The sequence below is a fragment of the Muscardinus avellanarius genome, assembly GCF_963383645.1.
Source record: "Muscardinus avellanarius genome assembly, chromosome: 9".
Lineage (NCBI taxonomy): Eukaryota > Metazoa > Chordata > Mammalia > Rodentia > Gliridae > Muscardinus > Muscardinus avellanarius.
In genome coordinates this window covers 27935174-27961600 of record NC_137795.1, presented here as the reverse complement: position 1 = coordinate 27961600, position 26427 = coordinate 27935174, and the positions used below count along the sequence as shown (strand labels likewise).

At 41.5% G+C, this 26427-nt stretch overlaps 1 protein-coding gene across 1 annotated transcript in view; it reads right to left on the bottom strand.

Annotated features, from left to right (window-relative positions):
* IGF2BP3 (insulin like growth factor 2 mRNA binding protein 3) overlaps positions 1-26427 on the bottom strand; it is a gene marked incomplete at its 3' end in the record, with an annotated part of 156289 nt that overhangs the window by 48324 nt on the left and 81538 nt on the right. The window contains exons 4-5 of the mRNA XM_080701008.1: positions 6153-6204; positions 6000-6063 (exon numbers count right to left, since the gene is read on the bottom strand). Coding sequence (XP_080557134.1) covers positions 6000-6063; positions 6153-6204 — 116 coding nt within the window. The remainder of the gene's footprint in view (positions 1-5999; positions 6064-6152; positions 6205-26427) is intronic.

The following is a 26427-nucleotide window of genomic DNA, read 5'->3' as shown; positions in this document are numbered from 1 at the left end:
GGTGGTCCTCACCAGATGTGATCACCTGACTTTACAATTCCCAGCCTTCTATGGGCCAATTTTTTTTTTTATTCTTTGTAAATTACTGTCTGTGGTATTCTGTAACAGCTATAAGAAACAAATTAAGACATTCCAAGAATAAAGAGGTTGGCACATATGACCCAACAGCAATTATCAACACCTGGTAATGCCATTGCAGAGATGTATTTTAAGAAACTAATTATGGACAAGACCCCATTATTTATCAAAACAGGGCTTCATGACTAAACTGATTCCAAAAATGAAACAAAAACAAAAACACACTACCAAAAAAAAACCAAAATCCAACAAGAGAACAGCTTTATATGCCCAATGTACAATATAAAGCTAGATAAATAAACTGCAGTAACGATACTATGTAGAAACTGTGAGTCATATAAATTCACTTAGTGAAAAAAAAAAAAAAAACCAAGCCAGCCAGGCATGCTGGTAAACGCTTATGATCCTGGGAGGCTGAGACAGAAGGATCCAGGTTCTTGGCCAGCCTCAGCTATCTAGTGAGGCACTTTGCAACTCAGTGAGACCTTGTTTCAAAATAAAGAATAAGCCGGGCGTGGTGGCGCACGCTTGCAATCCCTGCGCTTGGGAGGCGGAGACAGGAGGATCGCGCAGGTTTGCAGCCAGCCTCGCTGGCTTAAGAGACCCTGTTTCCAAATAAAATATAAAATAGGTCTGGGAGTGTAGCCCGGAGGTAGGAGGGTTTCCAGGAACAACAGTTCCACCAAAAAAAGAAATAAAATAAAATAAAATAAAATATAAATAAATAAATAAATAATTGGGCTGATGGTGCAGCTTGGAGGTAGAATGCCCCTGGGTTGGACATTACAATGTAGGGGGGATAAAGTCTATGAAACTCAATGGCAAATCTAACAGTGGCTATCTCTGAATGGCAAGAAATTCTTCTGTGTTTATCTATTTCTTTTTCTATCATAAAAGCCTATTTATGTAATTTTTAAAGTTTAAATGGGAATTTCCTCCCCTTAGCCATTAGCCAAGTTGCTTTGACACTTATTTTAACACCCATGCCTGACACAGATCTTTACACTGAAGGAAGAGGCCATGCAGACACAGCTTCAAAGCAGGAGCTCTGCTAATCTTGAACAAAGTCAAACATCAGACCGATGAGCCCGAAACAGGAGAACTAAGTGCCCCACCGTCCTTGGGTTGTTTCTGTGTCTTTACCTCGGCACTGCTGGAAGAGGGGTTTACGCGGCTCCTCCTCCGGATGCCCTCGCTGCATACATATTTCTCTCTTTGATGATTTTAAATTTTTAAAATTAATTTTACTATTTTAATAATCTATTAACAAGACCAGAGCTTAAATAACTATGTATTTATGATAATGTCCTATGATAATTTATAAGTCCTATGAACTTTCTATTTTTCTTAGCCACAAGGTGGCAGGAATTTCCATGTTAAAATAAATCTTAGAGAGATAACCATATTTAAGGAATTCTTTAAAAAAATGACAATCGTAGAACTTAAAAAAATAAAAAGAGCCCACTGTGGCTGCAGGGCATGGGCACCCAGCTCTCAGCAGTGGCCGGCTGCCATCTGAGGTGAAGACCACTGCCCTTGGGTTCCACCCCCAGTACCACCAAAAATAAAAAATAAAAAAAGAACTATAATTATTCCCATTTTTGAGATCGGCTTGGACTGCAACAGACTGACTTGACCAAAATTGCAGACATACTCCAGAATCAACACGTACCCTCTGGAGCTCCAACCTCTACGCACCTTCGCAAGCCATGGCGCATCAGATTCCCCAGCAGCAGATGCAAAGGAAACAGGAGCTCAGTTAAGATCAACGCAGCCCTCATGACCTCAGGTGGGAGCTGGTGGCCAGCCAAAGGCACCAGCAGCTGGTCCTGAGGCAGGCTTGCGGGGCGCAGAGGAGCTAGTCTTGGAGAGACCAGACTTTGCAGTTCACACTGCTTTAAGCTGCTGCAGAAGCAGCTCAGAACCAGTAGGTTTAACAAGAGTTACTATGTGCTGGGTGCCCATGCGCCCGGCCTTTTGATGAGCCCATTTTCTATAATATGTGCACATATGCACAAATGTAGTTTTTTCTTTCTTTGTTTTTGTGGTACTTGAATTGAACCCAGAGGCATTCTGCCTCTAAGCTATATCCTCAACCCTATTTTATTTTGAAACAGGGTCTCACTAAGTGGCAGTGAGCCTCACTAAATTTCTGAAGCTGGCCAAGAACTTCGTGAGTGAGCCTCACTAAGTTTGTGAAGCTGGCTCCTCCTGTCTCAGCCTCCCGGATTCAGGGACTACGAACAAGTGCCACCGTGGCTGGCCAGTTCTTTCTTTTTTATTTTTATTTTTATTTGTTTTTTGTACTGGGGATTGAACCCAGGCATTCTACCTCTAAGCTACATCCCCAGCCCTATTTTTTATTCTTTATTTTGAAACAGTCTCACCAAGTTGCAGAGGGCCTCACTAAGGAGCTAAGGCTGGCAGCAAACCTGTCATCCTCTAGTCTCAGCTCTCCATGTACTGGGATTACAAGTGTGTGTCACTACACCCGACTTAGTGCTTTCTTTCTAATCCTCAATTTTATAGCTGAGAACACTAAAGCTCAGAGGTCAAGGCTACAGAGTCAAGACTGCCTGACCCCAGGGCCCATACTCTCTCTCCTACATCCAATGCCTGACAAAATTTGTTATAGATTGAAGCACAGTCCACATCCTTGTTAGAAAATTTGGACAATGATTTTCATAACACTATCAGAAAACTGAGTTTCTAGTGTTTATATTTTCTTTCTCCAAATACCCAATTACTCTCTAACTGTCTTAGTTCTTTTGACTTCTTGGAGAGATATAGAGAACCACACACTTTTTTTTAAGAGGCATGAAACTCACACTTTAATCTCAGGATTTAGGAGGCTGAGACAGGAGGGTCTCAAGTTCACAGTCAGCCTCAGCAATTTAGCAAGGCTCGCCACAACTTAGTGAGACCCTGCTTCAGAATAAAAGATAAAATAGGGCTGGGTATAGCTCAAAGGCAGAATCCCCCTGGGTTCAATTCATAGTACAAAAAGAAGAAAGAAAGGAAGAAAGAAGAAAGAAAGAAAGAAAGAAAGAAAGAAAGAAAGAAAGAAAGAGAGAAGGACACATAGATATTTATTTAGGTAGGAGAACAATACTCTTTTAATCACTCAATAAAAGTTAACTGAAAAATAAAGGCTACTGTGACTACTTCCCTAATTTAAATGCCTAGTTTATTTGGTAATTATCTAAATCACACAATTCCCAAAAGCTTTCCTTCCTACTACCTACTTTTAATAAGACACTAACCATGGTAAAGAATTTTGAGAGCTCGGCGTGGTAGCACATGCTTGTAATCCCAGTACTTGGGAGGCTGAGACAGGAAGATCACAGGATTTCGAAGCCAGCCTCGGCTACTTACTGAGACACTGTTTCCAAACAAAATATAAAACAGGTCTGGGAGTGCAGCCCAGAGGTAGAAGGCCCCTTGGTTCCATTTCCAGTACCAAAAAGAGGAAAAAAAAAAAAAAATGTTGAGGCCAAGCACGGTGGCACAGACCTGTAATCCCAGTATTTGAGAGGCTGAGACAGGAAGGATCACAGATTCATACCTTGTCTCAGCAGCAATTTAGTAAGGAAACTTAGCAACTTAGGGAAACTCTGTTTCTGAAATAAAAAATTAAAAAGGGCAAGGGGTATACCTCAAAGGTAGAGTGCTCCTGGGTTCAATCCCCAGCGAAGAGGAGGAGGAGGAGGAAGAGGAGGAGATGGAGGAGGAGGGAAGAAAAGAAAAGAACAAAAAGAAGAGGAGGAAGAGGGAAAACACTGAGATAACAGTGTCTCTATATTCAGTCTGTCAGTTAGGATGACTTTCAGCAGTCATTTTGCTTTGACTAGTCAGTCTGAGATTCTTAATGTCTTGGATTTTTTATAAGTGTAGGGGAGGGGGATTACATGTCCCTTTGTACTCCAGTTTTTCTTATGCCTCTTCAAAGCTAAGTAGGATATGTCTCCAACAGACATTTTCCCCTTTAACTTTAAGCACTGCTTCTCCTTCATGCTGTGGCCTCACCTGTGTTTAAGTGTGACCACTGAATAGACTGACAATCTCCAAATATCCTCGGTTGGTCCGACTGCCCCATGTTTCCCATGTAACAAAGACTTGGCTCTATCCTGCATCTCATCTAGCTCTTTGTAAAGAACAAAACATGTGAGACAAGTCAGCCTGTGCTTTCTCCCTACCTTACTTTTATCTCCCACACAACTGAGGGGGTAACAATGAAATTTTATTCTTCTTATAAGACATAGTTGAACAAAATTTATAAACATCAATGACAATCACTGCAATTTCCATAATACTCCAGAGGTTTCTATTTTTTTACGGGGGGGGGGGGGCAGAGTACTGGGGATTGAACCTAGGGGCATTCTACCTCTGAGCTATAATAGCCTTAGCCCTTTTAAATTTTATTTGGAAATGGGTCTCACTAAGTAGCTGAGGCTGGCCTTGAACCTGCAATCCTCCTGTCTCCGCCTCCCAAGTGCTGGGATTAGTTGTGCTCCACCATACCCAATTTTTTCCCCCAGTACTGGGGATGGAACCCAGGGATATTCTACCTCTGAGCTACACCCCCACCCCTATTTTTTTTTATTCTTTATTTTGAAATAAGGATCTCTCTAAGTTGCAGAAGGCCTCACACTAAGTAGCTGAGGCTGTCCGCAAACCCTGATCCTCCTGTCTTAGTCTTCCAAGTACTGGGATACAAGCATGTGCCACCACGCTCGGCTGCAGATAAAAAATTTAATGAAAATTTCTTCACATCATTTTTAAGGTTATTTATTGAAACCTCTAATGTATTTTTATTGTAACACACTCTTTTGCCTATCTCAACAATACTTCACAATGTAGCTTAAAAATAAAACATTTAAAATGTACAAAGAAAAAATTGAAGGAGCAAAGGATATAAACAGAATGCAAAAGACAAGGTTAATGTGTAGCTGGGGCTGATGGGTGCTGGGGTCAAACCCAGGAATGAGTGCCCCACCACTGAGCTGTACCCCTAGTCCTTTTTTTTTTATTTTGAAACAGGTTCTTGCTAAGTTACTGCATACTGGCCACACATCTCAATCCTGTCTCAGTCTCCCAAGTAAGAAAACGTTCAACATTTTACTATTGTTAGTTTAACACAAGACCCACTTGCCTGCTTTGGATAAAACAACAATACAAGTGTCATGGGGAAAAAATTTTATGTAATTTGGAAAAAAGACACGAGTGCAGAATTTTCAGGAAATAGGGTATATTTTAGTTTCATACTATGTTCTATTAATGATATTAAATATATTAAAAGCTGAATGTGACAGCACATGCCTGGAACCCAGTATCTGGGAAGCAGAGCCAGGAGAATCGCTGGTTCTAGGATAGCCTCAGCAGCATAGTGAGACTCTCAGTGATCCAGTGATACCGTTTCAAGAAATAAAAAATAAGTACGGGCTGGGGTGTAGTTCAGAAGTAGGATGACCCCGGTTCAATCCCCAGCACCACACAAAATATATATGCATATATTATAGCTGGGTGCATACCTCTAACCCAGCAAGTTGGGAAGTTGAGCCAAAAGGTTCCCACGTTCCAGGCCAGCCTCAGCAGCTTACCAAGATCCCATCACAAAATAAAATAAAAGAGGGGTAGGGATGTAGCTCTATGCGAGAGCACGCCTATATTCAATCCTCGGTGCCACACACACAAAAATATAAATGAATAAGTAAATTGAAATGTAGTAAAGGTTTAACCAAAGCAGACTCTTACGAGACGTTTAAACAAACAAGCATAGAAAGGCTTAATTGCAGGTCAGACTTTACAAAAAAGTTTCTTTCTCCTACCAACCAGCCTTTCTGTAATTTAGAGATCCACAAAATCTAAGTTCTGTGCTTAGCCTAGCTGTTACATAGAGACAAAGGGTTTCAGCTGCTTACTGTCTAGCTTGGTCCTTACTGGAGTAGGTGACATTTACGACTGCCGTGTCCGAGTCAGTGCTCACTAGAGGAAGAGAACAAAGAGAAGCAAAGTTAGTTTCCTTTTTACTTCCTTCCTTTTACAAATTTGAAAGCAATTCAGAAGACATGTACCTTGCTCACAGCTCTCCACCACTCCATACTGGACTAGTAAACTATCCAGCACCTGGCAGGAGGGGGAGAGAAAATTATAGATTTTGAGTTTCCCATGTGATTAGCCAGGGCAGGAATAGATTTTAAAATCATTGGAGTAATTGCGATGGAAGTGAGTCAGAAAATTAAATGGGGTTTTGGACCACGGAGCTAAGGGAAAGATGCCAGCACACAGGGTGTAGCAGAAGGCCTCCTCTCCTGCCCATGTCTGTCTCGATCCTTCAAACTCATTCCCTACGGCCAACAAAGAAGTAACGGCGCTCAGCAGCGTCCAAAGCCAGGCTGCCTGGCTCTGGAGGCTGAAAGGAGAAAGGGGCACACATTTCTCATACAAACAGCACATGTCTTACTTCCTCCTTGCACAAAGTCATGAGACAAGCGCCCAAACTAAGGACTCAACCTTCATCTGGAAGATGTTCCTTTCCAAAGAACTTCTTTCTACAGTTTGAAGAAGTTCAGCTCAAAAGATGAAACAAACACCAGGCAGACTAGCAAAAATCAAGACTCACCCTGGATACTCTTACCTGAGACCCCAATGAAAGGCTGATGTGGGTAGTTACGGGCATGTGGGCGGGGAGAGGAGTAAAATCAAGTGAACGGCCAGGCGTGGTGGCGCACGCTTGTAATCCCAGCATTCGGGAGGATCACGGTCCATGGACAGCCTCAGCTACTTAGGGAGGCCCTTTGCAACTCAGTGAGACTGTTTCGAAAACTAAAAAGACTAAAAAATAGGGCAAGCTGTGTGTGTAGCTTGGAGGTAGAATCCTGGGTTTCAGCCCCAGTACTGCAAAAATAAACGAATAAATAAATAAATAAGTAAAATCAAGTGAGCACTTCTAAATTGATGGTGCTGGGGTGCAAAATGTAAGTCTGAAGCTGTTTGCACTATCATTCATTCCTGTGGCTGTTTATTACGGTGTTATTCTAATGAGAAGGCTGTTGTTACAAGAGTAATATAAATTTATAGTATGAATTGCAAGTATCTGTCTCATTAATTTAAGCCAAAATAAAATAAAAGAGAGCTAGAGGTATAGCTCTGTGGGAGAGCGCTTAGTGTCTCAGAACTGCAACAAAATTTTTGGAAAAGTAAGTTTTTAAAAATTTGCAGTGAATCACTTAGTCATTAATTTAAAGGGCAATCCTTTGAAATTTCTAGCCCCAGGACATAATAATATCTTTAACAACATGTTACGTTTCTATGGTAATTTTCTACTAGACCTTAAATGAATTTTTTCCTAAGAGATCCTTTATCTTACATGGAATCTTTTATAAACAAGGTTTATCTGGAGATCTCCTCCTCTTCTTTTTTGGTGCAAGGATTGACCCCAGGGGCATTCTACTTCTGAGCTACACTTCCCAGTCCTATTTTTTATTCTTTATCCTGAAACAAGGTCTCCCTAAATTGCTGAGGCTGTCCTCAAACCTGTGACCTTCCTGTCAAACTCTCAAGTAGTAAGATTACGGGTGTGTGCCACCATGCCTGACTTTTTCTTCTTTTAAATAGAGTTGGTACCTATTCGTGAGTGGAATACCCCTTTCATGGTTTAGATGTGGTTACTTTTCTTAGAGTGCAGAACACTAGTAGAAGCACAAGAATCTCTGTCTCTAATTATAATTACCATTAAATCGTAAAATCAATGTGTTTACATTTTTCTTCTGAGCAATTAAACAATATGTCATCAAGTTTTATTAATCTGTTTTCTGCACTAGTGTGTACATGCCATGAGAACAGGAGTTTCTGCTCACTGCTCTATCCCCAGCACCTAGAATACACAAGACACAAAAGATATTCAAATATTCCATAAGTCAGCATTCTCAGAAGGAAACCCTGGTAGATGTTACACTCAAAGTCTGGGATCCCAGGGTGACGGACACCACCACCACACACAATAATGCAAAGGCAGGAAGGGGCTTTACTGGGGAACTAGCTCGAGCTAGGGTCCAAGTTCCTCCAACGCAGTGGAGTCTTGACGAGGACCCCGAGTCTTTGTTCGAAGGCAGTTTTATACATTTCAGTCACTCGGGCTGTGATTTACAAAGGAGTTATCTTGAGACCAAAAGGAATTTTTACTGCTGATACTTGGTGCCTCCCGTTTTGTTCGTGGCTCCTGGGGTTGGTTGGGAGTTTTCATCCTGACCCAGGTGACAAAACTGGCACTTAACTATTAGTTGTATTTCTGGGAAACTGAAACTTAGGCCTAGCGTGTTTGCTATATGGATGAAGCCTATTATGGTCCCACTTTGGTCCTACAACATCACCTTACTAATTATTTAGATCGCTTCAAAACATGCCCTCAACACCAAAGTCTGAAGATGACTTTCAGGACAAGGGTATATGTACACAAACCAGGCAGATCACTGATAATCTTCCAAGTCCTGCTGCACAAATCATTTCCAGAGAGAAATGGCCCCTATTCTTCACAACTTTATGGCAATCCTTGATTTATATAAATTAGGTCTTATCACATGGAGAGGAGGTCATACTTTAGGGTTCCAAAATTCATGCGATCAGAAGGACCGACAAGGTACTGTCCACTCGCACTGCCTCTGCAGACACAGTGGAGGAGCACCTGGACTGATCAAGGTGCTCTTCCAAACAAAGCTGAGCAATCGAGTCAGCCCCTTCTCTACACTCCAAGGGCTTCCCTTTCTATCTTGGGTGGGAACCATAATAATACCTGCGAACCCCCCCATCTCTAGGCCACTCCTGTCCAGCCACACTGGCTCATCAAGGTCATGACAGTGATGGGGGTTTTACCCACAGGCAGCACAGTGGCCAAACGTTTGGCCTGTGTTAACTCATGTTAATGCACACGATCCTCTGAGGTAACACGATCCCCTTGTGTGGACAGATGAGCTACGGCATAGGGAGGCTGACAGCATTAGAACTTGGAGAGTTAAGTGCTGAAGAAATGAGCCCACACTCTTATCATTTTGTCTATAAGAAGTTGCTTTACTTGCCCCAGGCAATTTAAATAAAATACAAACATGAGACTGAAACTACTACAATCTTTACTTGGAATATTTGTGCTGGAAAATCAAAACCATCCTTTGACAGCTAAAAAAGTTTTATCCATTCCAGGGTCCATAAATAAACTTCCCTAGCCCATGTTCCAGTTTCTAAATACTATTTCTTATACATCTCAACCAGATGAGAGTATTAACCAGTATTGATCTGTGCAATTACATTCTAGCTACTATAAAGTTCAGATCCTTTTTGAACCAGCTGCTTCCAAAAGAGGTACCCCAACTACAGAAAAAACCACTTTCAGTTTAAAGGTTTCTCCAGATTTCTTTTAGAAGTATATTTGTCACATGAAAACATTAGGAAAATGTAAAATCAAAGCCACAAGGAGGTATCACTTCACATTAGGATGGCAAATATATGATACACACACATATATACTCATATACATATATATATATAACGTAATTATGGAAAATAACATGTTGGCAAACATATGGAAAAATTAGAATTCATATAACATTGTTAGAAGGGATGTAAAATGGTACAGTTGCAATAAAAAAGAGTATTGCAACTCCTCAAAAAAATATTAAAACTGAATTCTCATATGATTCCGAAATTAACACTCTGGGCATTATCCCAAATAATCAAAAGTGGGCACTCCTGGGTATTTGTATACCAATGCTCATAGCAGTAATTATTCATAACAACTAAAGGTGAAAGCATTGAACCAAGTGTTTGCTGCCGAATAAAAGGTTAAAAAAAAGTATCATACGTAGTCAACGGAATATTATTTGAACATAAAAAAGAATGAAGTATCATTGGGTGCAGTGGCACACACCTGTAATCCCAGTACTTGGGAAGCTGAGACAGGAGGATCCCAGGTTCCAGGACAGTCTCAGCAATTTATTGACTCTGTTTCAAAATAAACTATAGAAGGAGTCGGGCGTGGTGGCGCACGCTTGTAATCCCAGCATTTGGGAGACTGAGACGGGAGGGTTGCAGTTCGCGGCCAGCCTCAGCTACTTAGTGAGGCCCTCTGTGACTCAGTGAGACCCTATTTCAAAATAAAGATTAAAAAAAGGGCAGGGGGTGTAACCTGAAGGTCAAATGCCTCTGGGGTCCATCCCCAAACCCGTTAAAAAAAAACTATAGAAGGGTCTGGAGGTGTAGCTCAATGGTAAAATGTCCCCAGATGCAATCTTTTTTGGGGGGGAAGAGGGACAGTACTGGGGATGGAACCCAGGGGCATTCCACCTCTGAGCTATACCCCCAGCCCTATTTTTTTTTATTCTTTATTTTGAAACAGGGTCTCACTGAGTTACAAAGGGCCTCACTAAGCTGAAGCTGTCCTCGAACCGAGACCCTCTTTTTTCAGCCTCCCAAATGCTAGGATCACAAGGGTGGGCCACCATGCCCAGCTCCTGGGTGCAATCTTAAAATATATAAAAACAAACAAAGAAGAATGACAATCCACAGTATAATAGAAAATGAGTGCAAACCACATATATTTGAGGGGCTTGTATCTAGGACATATAAAGAATTCTTACACCTCAGCAGGTGAAGGAAAAAGAAACCATTTCTTTTGTATATCGGCAACAGATTTGAAGAGATGGTTCCCCAAAGAAGATGCATGAATGGCCAATAAGGCCATAAAGCAATGATCATCGTTACTCATTAGAGTAACAGCAATCAAAACCACAATAGCACACTACTTCACATGCACTAAGATAGTTGTCATAAAAAATCTGGACAATAGCAAGTATTTGACAAAGGATATGATGAAACCGGGACCATTCGACATCGCTGGCAGGAATGAAAAATGATGTGGCTGTTTCAGAGAGGACTCTAGCACTTCCGCTCAAAGTTAACCCTTGACCAAGCAATTCCACTCCAAAGCTAACAGAACTGAAAACCAAACATGTGCATACAGTGTTCACACTAGCATCATTTCATTCATTATAGCGAAAACATGGAAACAATTCAAATGTCCATTAATTGACAAATGGATAAAGTCACAGTACATAAATGCAACAGAATATTTCCTAGTGATAAAAGGGAATAAAGGCATGCTAAAATATAGCTGCATCTTAAAAATAATATGTTAAGCCAGGTGTGGAAGTGCATGCCCTTGAGAGGCTGACACTGAAGAATCACTGCTTCAAGGCCAGCCTCAACACTTTAAGAGAGACCCATTTCAAAATAAAAATAAAATTAGGCTGAGGGTGTAGCCCAGAGGTAGGATGCCCTTGAGTTCAATCTCTTGCAACACACACACACACACACACACACACACACACACACACACACACACACACCACATATTATATGATTACATGCATATAAAATGTGCAGAATAGTCCAATCTCTAAAGATAGAGTAGGCTACTGTTCCTAGGGTGTGGGAAAAGGTTTGGTAAGAAGAAGGGCAAGTTAACTCTTATTCGCTTCTGGATTATTTTGACTGGTAACAAAAGGTTCTGAAATTAGTGGTAATGGGAAGTTCCTAACCTTGTGTATACGTTGAAACCTAGCTCAAAAGTATGCTTTCTGAATTTACCCTTTTGAGGGTCAATTTCATTGTATATTAATGATAGTTCAAATTCTTTTCTTTTTTTTTTTTTTTTTTGGTGGCGGTACTGGGGTTCCTGGAAGCCCTTCTACCTCTGGGCTACACTCCCAGATCTATTTTATACTTTTTATTTGGAAACAGGGTCTCTTAAGCCAGTGCGGCTGGCTTTGAACCTGCGCGATCCTCCTGTCTCCGCCTCCCAAGCGCGGGGATTACAAGTGTGTGCCACCACGCCTGGCTATGATAGTTCAATTTCTAAAAACAGAAAAGAAATGTTTAAAACATACCACGATAATCCAGGGATGGTGGTACATGCTTGCTATCCCAGCATCCGGGCGGCTGAGAAAGGAGGAACACAGTTTGTGGACACCCTCAGCTCCTTAGTGAGGCCCTTTGCAACTCAGTGAGACCCTGTTTCAAAATAAAGAATAAGCGCCAGGTGTGGTGGGGCAGGCTTGTAATTCCGCGCTTGGGAGGTGGAGACAGGAAGATCAAGCAGGTTTGACGCCAGCCTTGCTGGCTTAAGAAGCCCTGTTTCCAAATAAAAATAGGTCTGGGAGTGTAGCCTGGAGGTAGAAGGGTTTCCAGGAACCCCAATACCACCAAAAAAAAAAAAAAAAAGAATAAAAAATAGGGCTGGGGTGTCACTCAGAGATAGAATGCCCTGGGGTTCCATCCCCAGCACCACTAAACAAACAAACAGCAAGTGGCATTTAAAAAATAAGTAAACAGCTGGGCGTGGTGGTGCACGCTTGTAATCCCCTCGCTGGGGAGGCAGAAACAGGAGGATTGCGCTGGTCTGAAGCCAGCCTCACTGGCTTAAGAGACCCTGTTTCCAAATAAAAATATAAAATAGGTCTGGGAATGTAGCCCAGAAGTAGATGGGTTTCCAGGAACCCCAGTACCACCACCAAAAAAAAAAAAAAAAGGTAAATAAATAAATAAACATACCAGAATTTAATGTTATATATACAATATGACCCAAGCATGCGGAAACAATGCCTATCACATTTTATTAAACTATGAATCCTATAACAATTTGCCATTAGAAGAAAAACTTTTCTTCTTTCCTCATCCTTTTCCAATTTTCTACAATAAACATATAACTTGCTTTTTTTCTTCCTCGTTTTTGTTTTGTTTTCAGTACTGGGCCTTCTACATTTGAAGCACATCCCTCAGCTGAGATCCTCCTGTCTCACCCTCCCAAGTACTGGGATTATAGGCAAGTGCCACCACACCTGGCTGAACAATATAATTTTCTAGTCAGAAAAGAAATAAACAAAACAAAACATCCAATTTGAATTAGGCCTTCACATTGTTATTTATTTTTGCGGTACTGTGGATAAACCCAGAAGCATTCTACCTCCAAACTACACCGCCAGCCCTATTTTTTATTCTTTATTTTGAAACAGGGTCTCACTGAGTTGCAAAGAGCCTCACTAAGTAGCTGAGGCCGTCCATGAACTCGGATCCTCCTGTCTTAGCCTCCTGAATGCTGGGATTACAAGCAGCGTGAGCCACCACACCCGGCTCTCTTCCCATTGTTTTTTTTTTTTTTTTTTTTTTTAAATAAGGAATGCCAAGAAAAGATATGTCTTCTACATTTTTTCTTCTTTTTTGAGGTACTGGAGATTGAACCCAAGGCATTCTACCTCCGAGCTACACACCCAGCCCTAATTTATTTTTTATTTTGAAACAGGGTCTCACTAAGAAGCTGAGGCTAGGCATAAACTTGTGAGCTTCCTGTCTCAGCCTCCTAAGTACTGGGGTTACAAGTGTGTATCCACACTCTTGGGAGAAACAACTAAATCGTGGATAGGGCCTAGTGTGTAAATGATTTGGGAAGTGGGCAGAGGAAAAAAAGATGCTTACCACACTAACACACTACAGCACTGCGCACAGTGGACTGGAGTGCTGGAAGACAGTAGACTAAGAACAAAGGTCAAGTAAAGTCCTCTGAAGTATTCATTCCCTATGATAGACATGTATGTCCTAAGAAGTGTGGCTTCTTTTGCTACAACAGACAAGCACTGCATTGCTACTGAGCTATTATTAAAAAAAAAAAAAAGAGTCCATGTAAGGTGGTCCATGCTCTGGAGACTGAAATAGGAAGATCACAGGATCAAAGCCAGCCTCAGCAAGTTTGTTTCAAAATAAAACACAAAAAAGGGCTGAGAAGCTGGACTTACTGGCATACACTTGTAATTCCAGTACTTGGGAGACTGAGACAGTAAGATTGCAGCTTCATGGGCAGCCTTAGCTACCTAGTGAGGCCCTCTGCAACTCAGTGAGATCCTGTTTCAAAATAAAAATAAAATAGGGATGGGGGTATAGCTCAGAGATAGAATGCCCTGGGTTCAATGCCTGGCACGACACACACGAAAAAAAAAAAAACCACATAAAAGTTCTTGGCATTTTCTTCATAAACTTATTAGTAGAAAGGAGACTCTGTAAGTCAAACTCGGGTTTCCTCAGTGACCACTGCTCTCAGTCTCTGATGACATGTACTCAAGAAATACAAGTCTTACTAAGAACTCAGCCATACTCCACTCATATTTACTATACTTGAAAACTGCTTAATTATGCCCAAAATTACTACTTTGGGCCCAATATTTGTCAAGCAAGCTTTTCACCTAAATCTTACCTCTCAGATTACAACATGACCATTTCAGGCTGGTTTAGAAAAGATCAGAGTACCCATTTGGGACTGGAAACAGGCATGATCACATAAATTTTAAGGTTTTAATAAGTAACAGGGTCCATCAATAGCCAAGGGGAAGTTACATGTAGAAGACAAGTTAGTTAACTACCAACTTCTTGGAAAATCCAAGTCTAAACTGGGCGTGGTGGCGCATGCTTGTAATCCCAGCACTTGGGGGGCTGAGACCGGAGGATTGCAGTTTGCGTACAGCCTCAGCTACTTAGTGAGGCCCTCTGCAACTCACTGAGACCCTGTTTCAAAATAAAGAATAAAAAATAGGGCAGGAGGCATAGCTCGGAGGTCAAGTGCCCCTGGGTTCCACCCCCAGTCTTGCAAAAATTAATAATAATAATAATAATAATAATAATAATAATAATAATAATGATAAAAAAAGAAAACCAAGTCTACAAAACAGCAAGCTGGCTTCTCAGAAGTTTTACTTATTAACCAAGTTCATCTGGAGGCCTTTGAGCTATAGCCCTAGTCCCTTTTATGTATTTTTAAATTTTGAAACAGGCAGGGCCTTGCTAAGTTACCACACACTGGACTCACAAACCTGTGATCCTCCTGTCCTAGACACCCAAGTCCTGGGATTATAGGCTCACCTGGAGGTTTTTGTTTTTGTTGTTGTTGTCATGGTGGTACTAGGGATAGAACCTAGGAGCATTCTACCTCTGAGCTACACCTTCAATTATTTTTATTTTTTGTTTTGAAAGAGTCTCACTAGGTTGCTGAAACTGGTCTCAAACCTGTGATCCCCACAAGTACTGGGATGACAGGAATATGCCACCATGCCCAGTTCACCTGGAGTTTTTTTTAAAGCACCACAGAACAAAGTCTCAAGATTTTTTCATCTTTGAGCTACTCTTCCCCAAACCTCTATTTCCACCACTCAAAGTAGAGATACTGCCAGGCATGGTGGCGCACAATTGTAATCCCAGTGCTTGGGAGGCTGAAGACAGGAGGACCGCACAGGCTCAAAGCCAGCCTCAGCTACTTAGTGAGGTTCTCAGCAACTTAGTGAGACCCTGTTTCCAAATAAAGTAGGCCTGGGAATATAGTCCAAAGGTAGAAAAGCCCCTGGGTTCCACCGCCAGTACTACCCCCACCCCCAAAAAAAGTGGAGATTCCCAGAATCCTGTCTCCAACTCGCCACTCCAGTAAGCATTTGGTTTTGAACCTGTATGCTCTTGTGGCCTCCATATGGTCACTTTACATCCATGTTCTCACTATCCACACAGCACACCCATAGATGCTACTGCTCTCAAAGGAATCCAATTCTTACATGGGTGCATGTGAGAAGCCAAGCCATGGTCACCTGTCCTCATGTAAAGAGGAAAGGAGGAGAGTGTCAACTTCTGAGATTAACTGGAAGATTCATAGCCTGATAATCTCCTCAAATATATAGAAAGGCAACTTCAAAAATTAATGCTCAGCCATGAATATAAAGAGTACCTACTACACTGTGTGAGGCACACAAGAAAACAATGCGATTGCAAAGGCAGAGAAGACAGTGGTGCAGCTGTGGTCCAAGGAGCGCTGCTGCCGACTGGAACCCTCAGCTAGGAGACAGGCTTGCACTTTGATTTCAGATTTCCAGTCTGTGGAACTGTGAGTGGATGAATTACTGTTGTTTCAAGCTTCCCCATTAGTGGGGATCTGTGATGGCAGCCCTAGGAGATTATACAGCCCCCACTGTCCATACATACTAAGTACTTTGAACCTAATCTAGGAGAGTATATTTTACTACAATTGAGTAGGCCATAGGCAGAGTTACAGACTGGAGACGCAGCACACTCTGGACAATCTTACCTCACCAGGCAGCGTCTTCATCCACACACAGTAATTAGCCATCAAACAGTTTTGATCCTTCACACACATTATCCTACGTAAGCACCCAAAAAGCCTTCAAGGTAGATATTCAGTTTGTTTTCAGATGCAAAAATTGCACTTTTCAAAGAGGAAAGACCCCCTTGGAAAGGAGTCAAGATTTGGACCACCCTACGGGACTCAAAAACTAGTGCTCATGAGGTTAGAGCAGCCATTTCTCAGAAAGCCACTGTCTTGTATGGAAAATGGTTCTTCAAAAACTCTTCATACCAACAAAAGGCAAAAAGTTGGTAAATGTTGATGCAGGTCGACAGGTACATGAGAAATTCATTATAATTACATACAAGTAGAAATAATAAAAAAAAAACTTGATACTCATTAAAGGCTGACTTTTGAAACCTACCTCAAAAGTCAATGTTACAAATTAAAATCAACAATAATTTTGAGGCAAAAGTGTACCACTTGCAGTGCTCATCAAAACCACGCCGCTGTAATGGGCACTACTCAGCCACTGTCTCTGAATGCAGTGACAGCAGATTCACGGAAGAGCTACTTCCCCAATTCTCAGAAGACAGTGTGGACTTTCAGAGTAAAATGAAATTTGACTCCAGCAATTAAAATTTTTCAAGAAAAAGATTCCAAGTATAGTATTTGACGATACCATAAAAGAAAAATGTTCTCTTGTTATTTGTTTTCTAGACAGAAACAGTAGTTTCTAAAAGTGAAAACCAAAAACAAAGTGGGGAAGCTCAAGCACTGTGTTTATAAGAGTTCAAATCATGGCCCGAAATTTAGTTAAATACAAAGTCACTTACATCAGAATCAGTGTCATCAGCCATTCAATAATTACCCTCCCACAAGTCTTCTTTAATCAACTGTTATATCCTCTGTGGTAAAATGAAAATGTCTCTGTCCATGAGTGACAACACAGACAAATATCAAGGTCAAAATCCTAGAATCCATAACAAAGTCACAAATTTTCCACACAACAAAATCACTTAAGCAAAGCCATGTGTGAAAACACTTTGAATAAGATTCTATTCACATACATACAATGAATATTAATGGAAACGTAGAGCAAAAATTAGCACCCGAAAGCTAACAAGCAAATCACATGTTTAATAAGAAACTTGTGTCTAGAAAAAATGAAGAATTCTTACAACTCAAAAGAACAACCACAATTTATTTAAAAAAAAAAAAAAAAGGCAAAGCCAGGTGTGGTGGCACATGCTTGTAATCCCAGTACTTGAGAGGCCGAGACAGGAGGATTGTAATTTCAAAGCCAGCCTCCACAACTTAGCGAAGTCCTCCGCAACTTAGGCCTTGTTTCCAAATAAAGTATAGAAAACAGGGCTGGGGGTATAGTTTGGAGGTAGAACGCCCTGGGTTCAATCCCCAGTACTGCCAAACAAAACAAAACAAACAAAACCACAATGCCGGCATGATGGTACATGCTTGTAATCTCAGCATTTGGGAGGCTGAGACAGGAGGATCACACAGTTTCAAAGCCAGCCTCAGTGAGACCCTGTTTCAAAATAAAAAAATTTAAAAAATGTCTGGGGGTATAGCTGAGAGGTAGAATGCCCCTGGCTTCCATCCCCAGTACCGCAAAACAAACAAACAAACACACACATAAAAGGTTCCCATAAAAGGGGTGGGGCGTAGCTCAGAGGTAGAATGATCATAGGTTTAATCCCCAGTAAAAAATACACACAAAATTCAACAAAGTTACTGTATGACTCAACAATTCCACTTCTAGGCATATGCCCAAGAGAAAATAAAAATTTATGCCCACAAGAACTGTACACTGTACATGAATGTTAATAGAAGCGTTGTCCTTCTTTGAACCCAGAGGCACTCTACCTCCAAGATAAACAGAGTCGTGCGTGTGTGTGTGTGTGTGTGTGTGTGTGTGTGTGTGTGTATGTATGTGTGTGTGTGGTCACTGAGGATTGAAACCAGGGGCATTCTACCTCTGATCTACACTCCCAGCCCCATTTTATTTTTACTTTGAAACAGGGTCTTGCTAGGTTGATGAGAATCTTACTACTTGCTGAGGCTGTCCCTGAATTAATGATCCTCCTGTCTCAGCCTCCAAAGTACTGGGATTACAGGCCTGTGTCACCACACCCAGCTCCCTGAGCCTTTTGAAACAGGGTTTCCCTAGGTTACTAAGTATCTCATTAAGTTGCTGAGACTGGTCTTGAACCTGTGATCCTCCTGTCTTAGTATCCCAAGTACAAGGATTACAGGAAAAAGTGGAAACTACCCATATGTCCATCAACTAATAAAGGGACAGTCTAAATGTGGTATAACCACACTACTGAGTATTATTCACTCACAAGAAAGGAATAAAGTGCTGATACATTTGACAGCATGGAAGAACTTTCCAAACATTTTGCTAAGTCAAAGAAACCAGACACAAAAGAAAAACCCAGTTCACAAAAAACAACAGTGACTGTGTGTTACTCCGTGTATAACCAAAAGATCAAGGATATTTAGGGAGAGTTCACTAAGCTGGGGGTGCGGCTTGGTGGCAACACAGGAGACTCTCATCAACCTGGCAAGACCCTGTTTGCAAATAAAAATGAAATAGGGCCAAGGATGTAGGTAACCATGGGTTTCCTGGGTCTCAGTACACATGAGGTCCTGGGGTCAATCTCTAGCACTGCAATAATAACAATGCTAGGTGTGGCGGCACACACCTGTAATCTCAGTATTTGGGAAACTGAGACAAGAGGATCAGAGGTTTGAGGACTGCCTCAGGAACTTAGCAAAACCTTGCTTCAAAATGAAAAAGAAAGCCAGGTGTGGTGGCATATGCTTGTAGTACCTGTATTTGGGAGGCTGAGACAGGAGGATCGCAGGTTCGCAGCCAGCCCCATCTACTTAATGAGGCCCTCCGCAACTTAGTGAGACCCCGTTTCAAAAAATAAACAAAAATATTGGGCTGGGATATAGCTTGGAGGTAGAATGCCCCTGGGTTCAATCCTCAGCACCACAAAAATAAAAACAAATAAGTAAACAAATAAATAAAAAATGAAATTAAAGCTGGGGATATAACTCAGAGGTAAAATGTTCTTAGGTTGAACTCCCAGTACCAATGTAATAATAATTATTATTAATAACAACAGCAGCAGCAGCAACATCAGCAATAAAGTTAATTTTTTTGATATCTTGTTTGGCTTTTTCTATAATAAGCATGTGTTTTCCTTATAAAATCAAAGCAAGTCCTAGTTCATGTTGGTGCCCTTCATATGCTAACTTCATTGCTTTCTAATTTTCCAAAGCTACAGGTATATAGGTGAAAGGACTCAGGCACCAACTGGAAAAAGCTCCCACTGGCTAAAAAGAGAAACTTGCAAACAGAGTTAACAGAAATGGAAAAAGATACAATGTTAATTTTATAATTCAGGTATTTACATAAAAATATACCAGTTATCACTACAGAACTGAAGACGAATAAATAGGATAAAAATTTTGCCTTATAAGAAATGAACCTCACAGACACCAAGTAGCACATCTGGGAAAGTTTCTCTTATACAAGTGTTCAAATTAATAACATGAAAACAGAATTGGTAGACCTTTCTGCCTTCCTTTATGAAAAAATGGGTCACTCAGCTGGGTGTAATCCCAGCTTTCGGGAGGCTGAGACCGGAGGATCAGGGTTTGCACCCAGCCTCAGCAACTTAGTGAGGCCCACCGCAACTTAGTGAGACCCTGTTTCAAATTAAAAAGAATAAAAAATAGAGCAGGGAGTGTAGCTCAGAGGTTGAATTCCCCTGGGTTCCATCCCCAAACCTGGAAAAAAAAAAAAAAAAAGGGATCAGTCAAAAATCTATGGCTAGCTGAGCATGGCGATGCATACGTGTAATCCTAGTACTTGGGAGGCTGAGACAGGAGGATCACAGGTTCAAAGCTGGCTTGTGGAACACAGGCTCTCAGCAACCTAGTGAGACCCTGTTTCCAAATAAGACAAAAACAGGCTGAAGGTAGAAGGCCTCTGAGTTCAATCCCCAGTGCCACCAAAACAAACAAAACAAAAAACCCATGGCTGCTAACACTACACAAAGAGAAAACTAAGTATATGTGCTTCTGACAACGGTAGAAGTAATCTTGCTTACAGACAAAGGCAGGAGGAGGAGAAACTCAAAACCTTAGTACTTGTGGTTTTCAACCTGGCAGCCCAGCAGAATCACCAAGGTTGCTTGCAGTCCTGGTGCCTGGGTCCTGACACTGTAAGTTCTGTCATGCCTGGCAACGGATACAGCCTGGTCATCAGAATTACTATGAAGCTCCCCAGGATTCTAGTGTGCAGTCAAGGCTGAGATCACTGCTCTGGATCTAGCTATGGATTTGCTGAGATAGAGAAGGTTGAAGAACATGTATCAAATTCAATGGTTTTTTTTTTTTTTCCCTCAACAAATGGCAAAAAAAAAGAAGGGGGGGGGGAGGGAGAAGACCTAAAGATGAAGAGGCTTAAAAGGATTCAACCAAGCCGGGCATGGTGGCGCATGCTTGTAATCCCCGCGCTTGGGAGGCTGACAGGAGGATCTCGTAGGCCAGCCTCAGCTACTTAGGCTTTCAGCAACTTAGTGAGACCCTGTTTCCAAATAAAGTATAAAAAAGGTCTGGGAGTATAGCCCGGAGATAGAAAGCCCCTGGGTTCCACCCCCAGTACCACAAAAAAGAAAAAAAAAAAAGGAATCAGCCAACTGCAAAATGTGTACCTTATTTGGATTACCATACAAACCATTTTTTTAAATATGAGATAAACCAGGCATGGTAGCACACACTTGTAATCCCAACATTTGGTAAACTGAGACAGGAGGATCGCGGTTTGTGTACAGCCTCAGTTACTTAGTGAGGCCCTTTGTAACTCAGTGAGACCTGTTAAAAAATAAAGGATAAAAAATAGGATTGGGGGTGTAGCTTGGAGACAGAATGCCCCAGGGTTTCATCCCCAGTACCATAAAAAATAAATAAAATAAGTAAAATATGAGATAACCCAGGTGTGGTAGTGCACACCTGTAGTCCTAGTACTTGGGAGGTGGAGACAGTAGTTTGAGGATAGCCTTGGCAAGTACTGAGATGCTCAATCTGGTGTGACCCTGTTTCAAAATAAAAATAAATAAAATAGGGCTGGGGGTGTGTAGCTCAAAAATAGAATGGCCCTCAGCCCAAACCCCATTACCACAAGAAAAAAAAATGAGACAAAATAATTATAAATATTTTTATTTATTTTTTGCGTACTGGGGATGGAACCCAGGGGCATTCTACTTCTGAGCTACACCCCTGGCCATATTTTTTATTCTTTATTTGGAAACGGTGTCACTGAGTTGCAAAGGGCCTCACTCAATAGCTGAGGCTCCATGAACCGCAATCCTGTCTCAGCCTCCCAAATGCTGGGATTACAAGCGTGTGCCACCATGCCCAATTTAAATATTTTACATTTATAATAAAAATTTTTGTGATATTGGTATTTTTGGAAAATGTGTATATTTTAAGATACATACTAAAATAATTACTTATCTAAGGCTTATTCAAAATTATCTGATAGGAGAAGAACCTAGATACAGAGTAAAGAATTTCAAAGGTTTTTGAAAAACAAGATGAAGGCACCACAGACTAGAAAAATCTTAGATCAAGTTAGGCATGGTGTCGCACCCATATAATCCCAACACTTGGGAGGCTGAGACAGGAGGGTCGCAGGTTCACAGCCAGCCTCACCAACTTAGCAATGCCTTCTGCAACTCAGTAAGACCCTGTTTCAAAATAAAGAACAAAAACTAGGGCTGGGGTGTAGCTCAGAGGTACAATGGCCCTGGTTACAGCGCACGCGCGCGCGCGCGCGCACACACACACACACACACACACACACACACACACACACACACGCTAAGACCGGAACACACAAAGAAATCTCAAAGCCCTACAGTAGAAAACCAGTTTAAAATGTTTAAAAGAGCCGGGCGTGGTGGCGCACACTTGTAATTCCTGCACTTGGGAGGCAGAAACAGGAGGATCGCGCAGGTTCTAAGCCAGCCGCGCTGGCTTAAGAGACCCTATTTCCAAATAAAAAAGTTTAAAAGATTTTTAACTAGACTTTTCATAAAAAAATATATATATATGTATGGAAGTCCGGCATGGTGGCACACACTTGTAATCTCAGTACTTGGGAGGCTGAGACAGGTGGATCTCAGTTCAAAGCCAGCCTTAGCAACTCAGTGAGGCTGTCAGCAATTTAGTGAGACCCTGTTTCAAAATAAAAAATAAAATACGGCTAAAGGTGTAGCTCGGAGGTAGAATGCTCCTGGGTCCAATCTCAGAAGAAAAGGAAGGAAGACAGGAAGGAGGAAGAGGAGGGGATGCACAAACTGATTCAAGGAATCCTGGAACATCTTGTAGTGCCAAAATATAAGGAAATATTTGCCGGGCGTGGTGGTTCGCGCTTGTTGTAATCCCAGCATTCGGGAGGCTGAGACTGGAGGATCGCGGTTCGCGGACAGCCTCAGCTACTTAGTGAGGCCCTCTGCACCTCAGTGAGACCTGGTTTCAAAATAAAGAATAAAATATAGGGCAGGGGGTGTAGCTCAGAGGTTGAATGCCCCTGGGTTCTATCCCCAAATCCGAAAAAAAAAAAAATTATATATAAGGAAATATTTAAAAATCACTAAAACACAGAGATGAGGTACCAAAAGGATATAGGAGCTGGCAATCTCTGAAAACCAATGCTGGGATAATGTGAGCATCAAAATAAAGTAGTATCGAGATTATAGCAAAGGTATAAAACAAGTATCCTCAAGTCCAAATGTTTTTTTTTTTTTTTTTTGTTTTTTTTTTTTGTGGTACTGGGATTGAACCCTGAGTCTCAGCCTCCCAGTACTGAGGTTACAAGCATGTGCCACAATGCCTGGCTGGGGGGTGGGAGTGGGGTTGATAGTGGACCAATCTAATATTATAAATTATTTCATCCAAGGGTTCAAGATGAATGTGAAATGGTAAAAGTCACATTTATAACAATGTGCCCTTGATACAATGTAATAAAATGACATATTATCTCTGAGGCCTTCCTCCCCAGAACTTATAAACCCCGCTAATGATGAGAAAAACTTTAATGATGAGAAAAACTTTAGCCAAGTCCAAAACTAAGAGGCAAAATATTCTACAGAATATCTGACTGCTACTCCTAAAAATTGTTAAAGTCATCAAAAACAGAGAGTCAGGAAACTGTCACAGACAAGAGCCAAAGAAGAAATGACAACTAAATGCTAATACAGAATCCCAGATAGGATCCTGGAGTAGACAAAGGATAAAAATAAGACTAAGGAAATCTGAATAAAGTATGGGCTCTAGTTTATTATAAACTATAAACAAAAATGTTGGTTCATTAATTGTGATAAATATATCATACTAAAGGGTCCTTGGGTATATGGGGTCTCATTATATTATCTTTCAGTTTTTCTGTATAACTATTCTAAACAAAAAGTTTGCTGGAGCCGGGCACGGTGGCGCACGCTTGTAATCCCAGTACTTGGGAGGCTGAGACAGGACGATTACAGGTTTGTAGTCAGCCTAGCAACTTAGCAAGACCCTGTTTCCAAATAAGAAATAAAATAGGACTGGGGAGTTGTAGCCTAGAGGTAGAAGGCTCCTGCGTTCCATCCCCAGGACCAAAAAATAAATAAATAAATAAAACAGAAAATTCACTGAAGGGGGCTGCACTGATACATGCTCTAACATGCACAAACCTTGGGAGGAAGAGTGAAAGAAGCCAGGCAGGAGCCTGCATGATGTGACTCACTTGTGGGCAGCTCCAGAGATGGAGAGTAGGTAGTGGTTGCCAGGAGCCGGGAAGAGGAGGAAGTGGGAAGTGAGTGAGTGTGGGTTTAAGGCTGCTGCGTGGGGCGATGAAGTGTTCTAAAATTAAATGAAATGCTCTAAAATTAAATCGTGGTAATATCCACAACTCAGTTAATAAACTAAAAACTACTGAGCTGTGTGGTTTAAGAGAGTAGTTTTTATGGTAATATGATTATCTCAACATCAGCACACACACACACAAATAGAATAAGATATCACAGTCTTATTAGGAGGGAGGGCATAGTAGTCCATACCTGTAACCCCAGCCACTTAGGTGGCAGGAGGACCCCAAGTTTGAAGTCAGCCTGGGCAATTTAGCAAGGCCCTGTTTCAAAACGTAAAAAGGGCTAGAGATGTAGCTCAGTGGTAGAGTGCCCATGGGTTTAATCCCCAGTATTGCCAAAAGGGAAGATGGCAGCTAAAATTACAATACCAAGTATTAGCTGGGCGCAATGATGCATGCCTGGAATTTCAGTACTTGAGAGGCTGAGAAAGGAGGATCCACAAGTCTGAAGCCAGCCTGGGAAACTTACAGCAACACTGTCTCAAAATAAAAAGAGCTGGCGGTGTAGATCAGTAGTAGAATGCCTCTGTGTTCAATATCCAGCACTACTTCCCCCTTTCCTCCCAAAAAACAAGCATTGGTGATGACTGGGAACTGATGGGACATAAAATGGTACATCATCTTTGGAAGACAGAAAGTTTCTTGAAACATTAAACATATCTATCTACATTATGACTCACTTATTCTACCTTTAGATATTTATGAAAGAAAAATAAGTAATATAAATAAATAAATAAAAATAAAAATAAAAAATAAAAATTTGGGAAGGAAACACCCTTTCCCTTACCAAGCTTGGCAGTGGTAGGAGTTTGCAAATTTAACTGACGAGAGACATACAGGAGGAAAAAAACAAAATGTTTTCACAAGTATCCGTGAAGTACACAAAGTGGCCCTCTAGCCAGGTAAAGATGGGGATCTATACATCAAACTTAGAGAGGTGAGAAAGAAAAGGCTCCTACGACAGGAGGAGGACGGGCTCCCAGGGAGCAATGGGACACGAAGTGCGTAATAGTGCTTGTTATGAAGGTGTGCATGGCCTTCTCAGTCTTTGCTTCACACCAAAGATAAAACTCATTTGAAGAAGGGATTTAGTAGCCTCAATTCCAGAAATTTCTTTCTTTACTCAGATTAGAGAAGCTCTAAATAGGCTTCTTTCTGCACCTGTTGAATCTTAGATTCCTTAAAATTATCTGCCGCTGGCAGTGGTGGCCAAAACCTATAATCCCAGCTTCCTGGGAAGCCGAGGCAGGAAGAATCCAAGCTCAAACACAGCCTGGACAATTTAGCAAGACCTTGACTCAAAGTAAATTTAAGGAAGGCCTAGTGATGTACCTCAGTGGCAGAGCACTTGCCTAGCACGCACAAGCTCCTGGGTTCTATTCCCAGTATCATACAAAAACAAAACAAACAAACAAAGCAACTCAGCTGGCTCAACTGTAATCCAAGACAGTCTCATGTCCAGGGAATATGGGATGCAATCTTCCATTCACTGAACAAATTTCAACAAATATCAAGAAGAATTCGGTTTCCATAAGGCAAAATGCACAGTTGGGAACCAAAGAGCATCCAATGCTCTGTTCAGAACCTACTCTCAGAGACTCTGAGTCAGGGAAGTGGACGCAGGAGGGACAGGTGACAGACCCAGAGAGGTTTCTGCAATGCAGCAACAATGGGACTCTCCACATACTGGGAGAAGTTTTGTATATCACAGAGGTAGCAGCCATTCTCAAGGGACAACTAAACAGAGAAATGGAGAGGTCCTTAAAAGAGCATCGTGCTGGGTGTGGTGGCATGTGCCTATCATCTCAATACTTGGGAGACTGAGAAAGGAGGATCACAGGTTTAAGAACAGCCTCAGAACTGAGTGAGACTCTCGGCACCCTAGAGAGACACTGTTTAAAAACAAAAATAGCTGGGTATGGTGGCGCACACTTATAATCCCAATACATGCGAGGCTGAGACAAGAGGGTCCCAGGCTCAAAGCCAGTGTCAGCAATGTAACAAGGCTCTCAGAAAACTAGTGAGACTTTTTGTTTCCAAATAGAGAAATAAAATCCGGCTGGGGGAATAGCTTGGATCTCTATGTTCAATCCTCAGTACCAAAAGATAAAATAATAAATAAAAGCAAAACATAAAAAGGACTGGGGGTGCAGCTTGGAGATAATGCCTCTGGGATCAATTCCCAGTACCCCCCAACACAAATATCATCTAGCCCGAAGGACTAATAATGTTTATTTTGCAA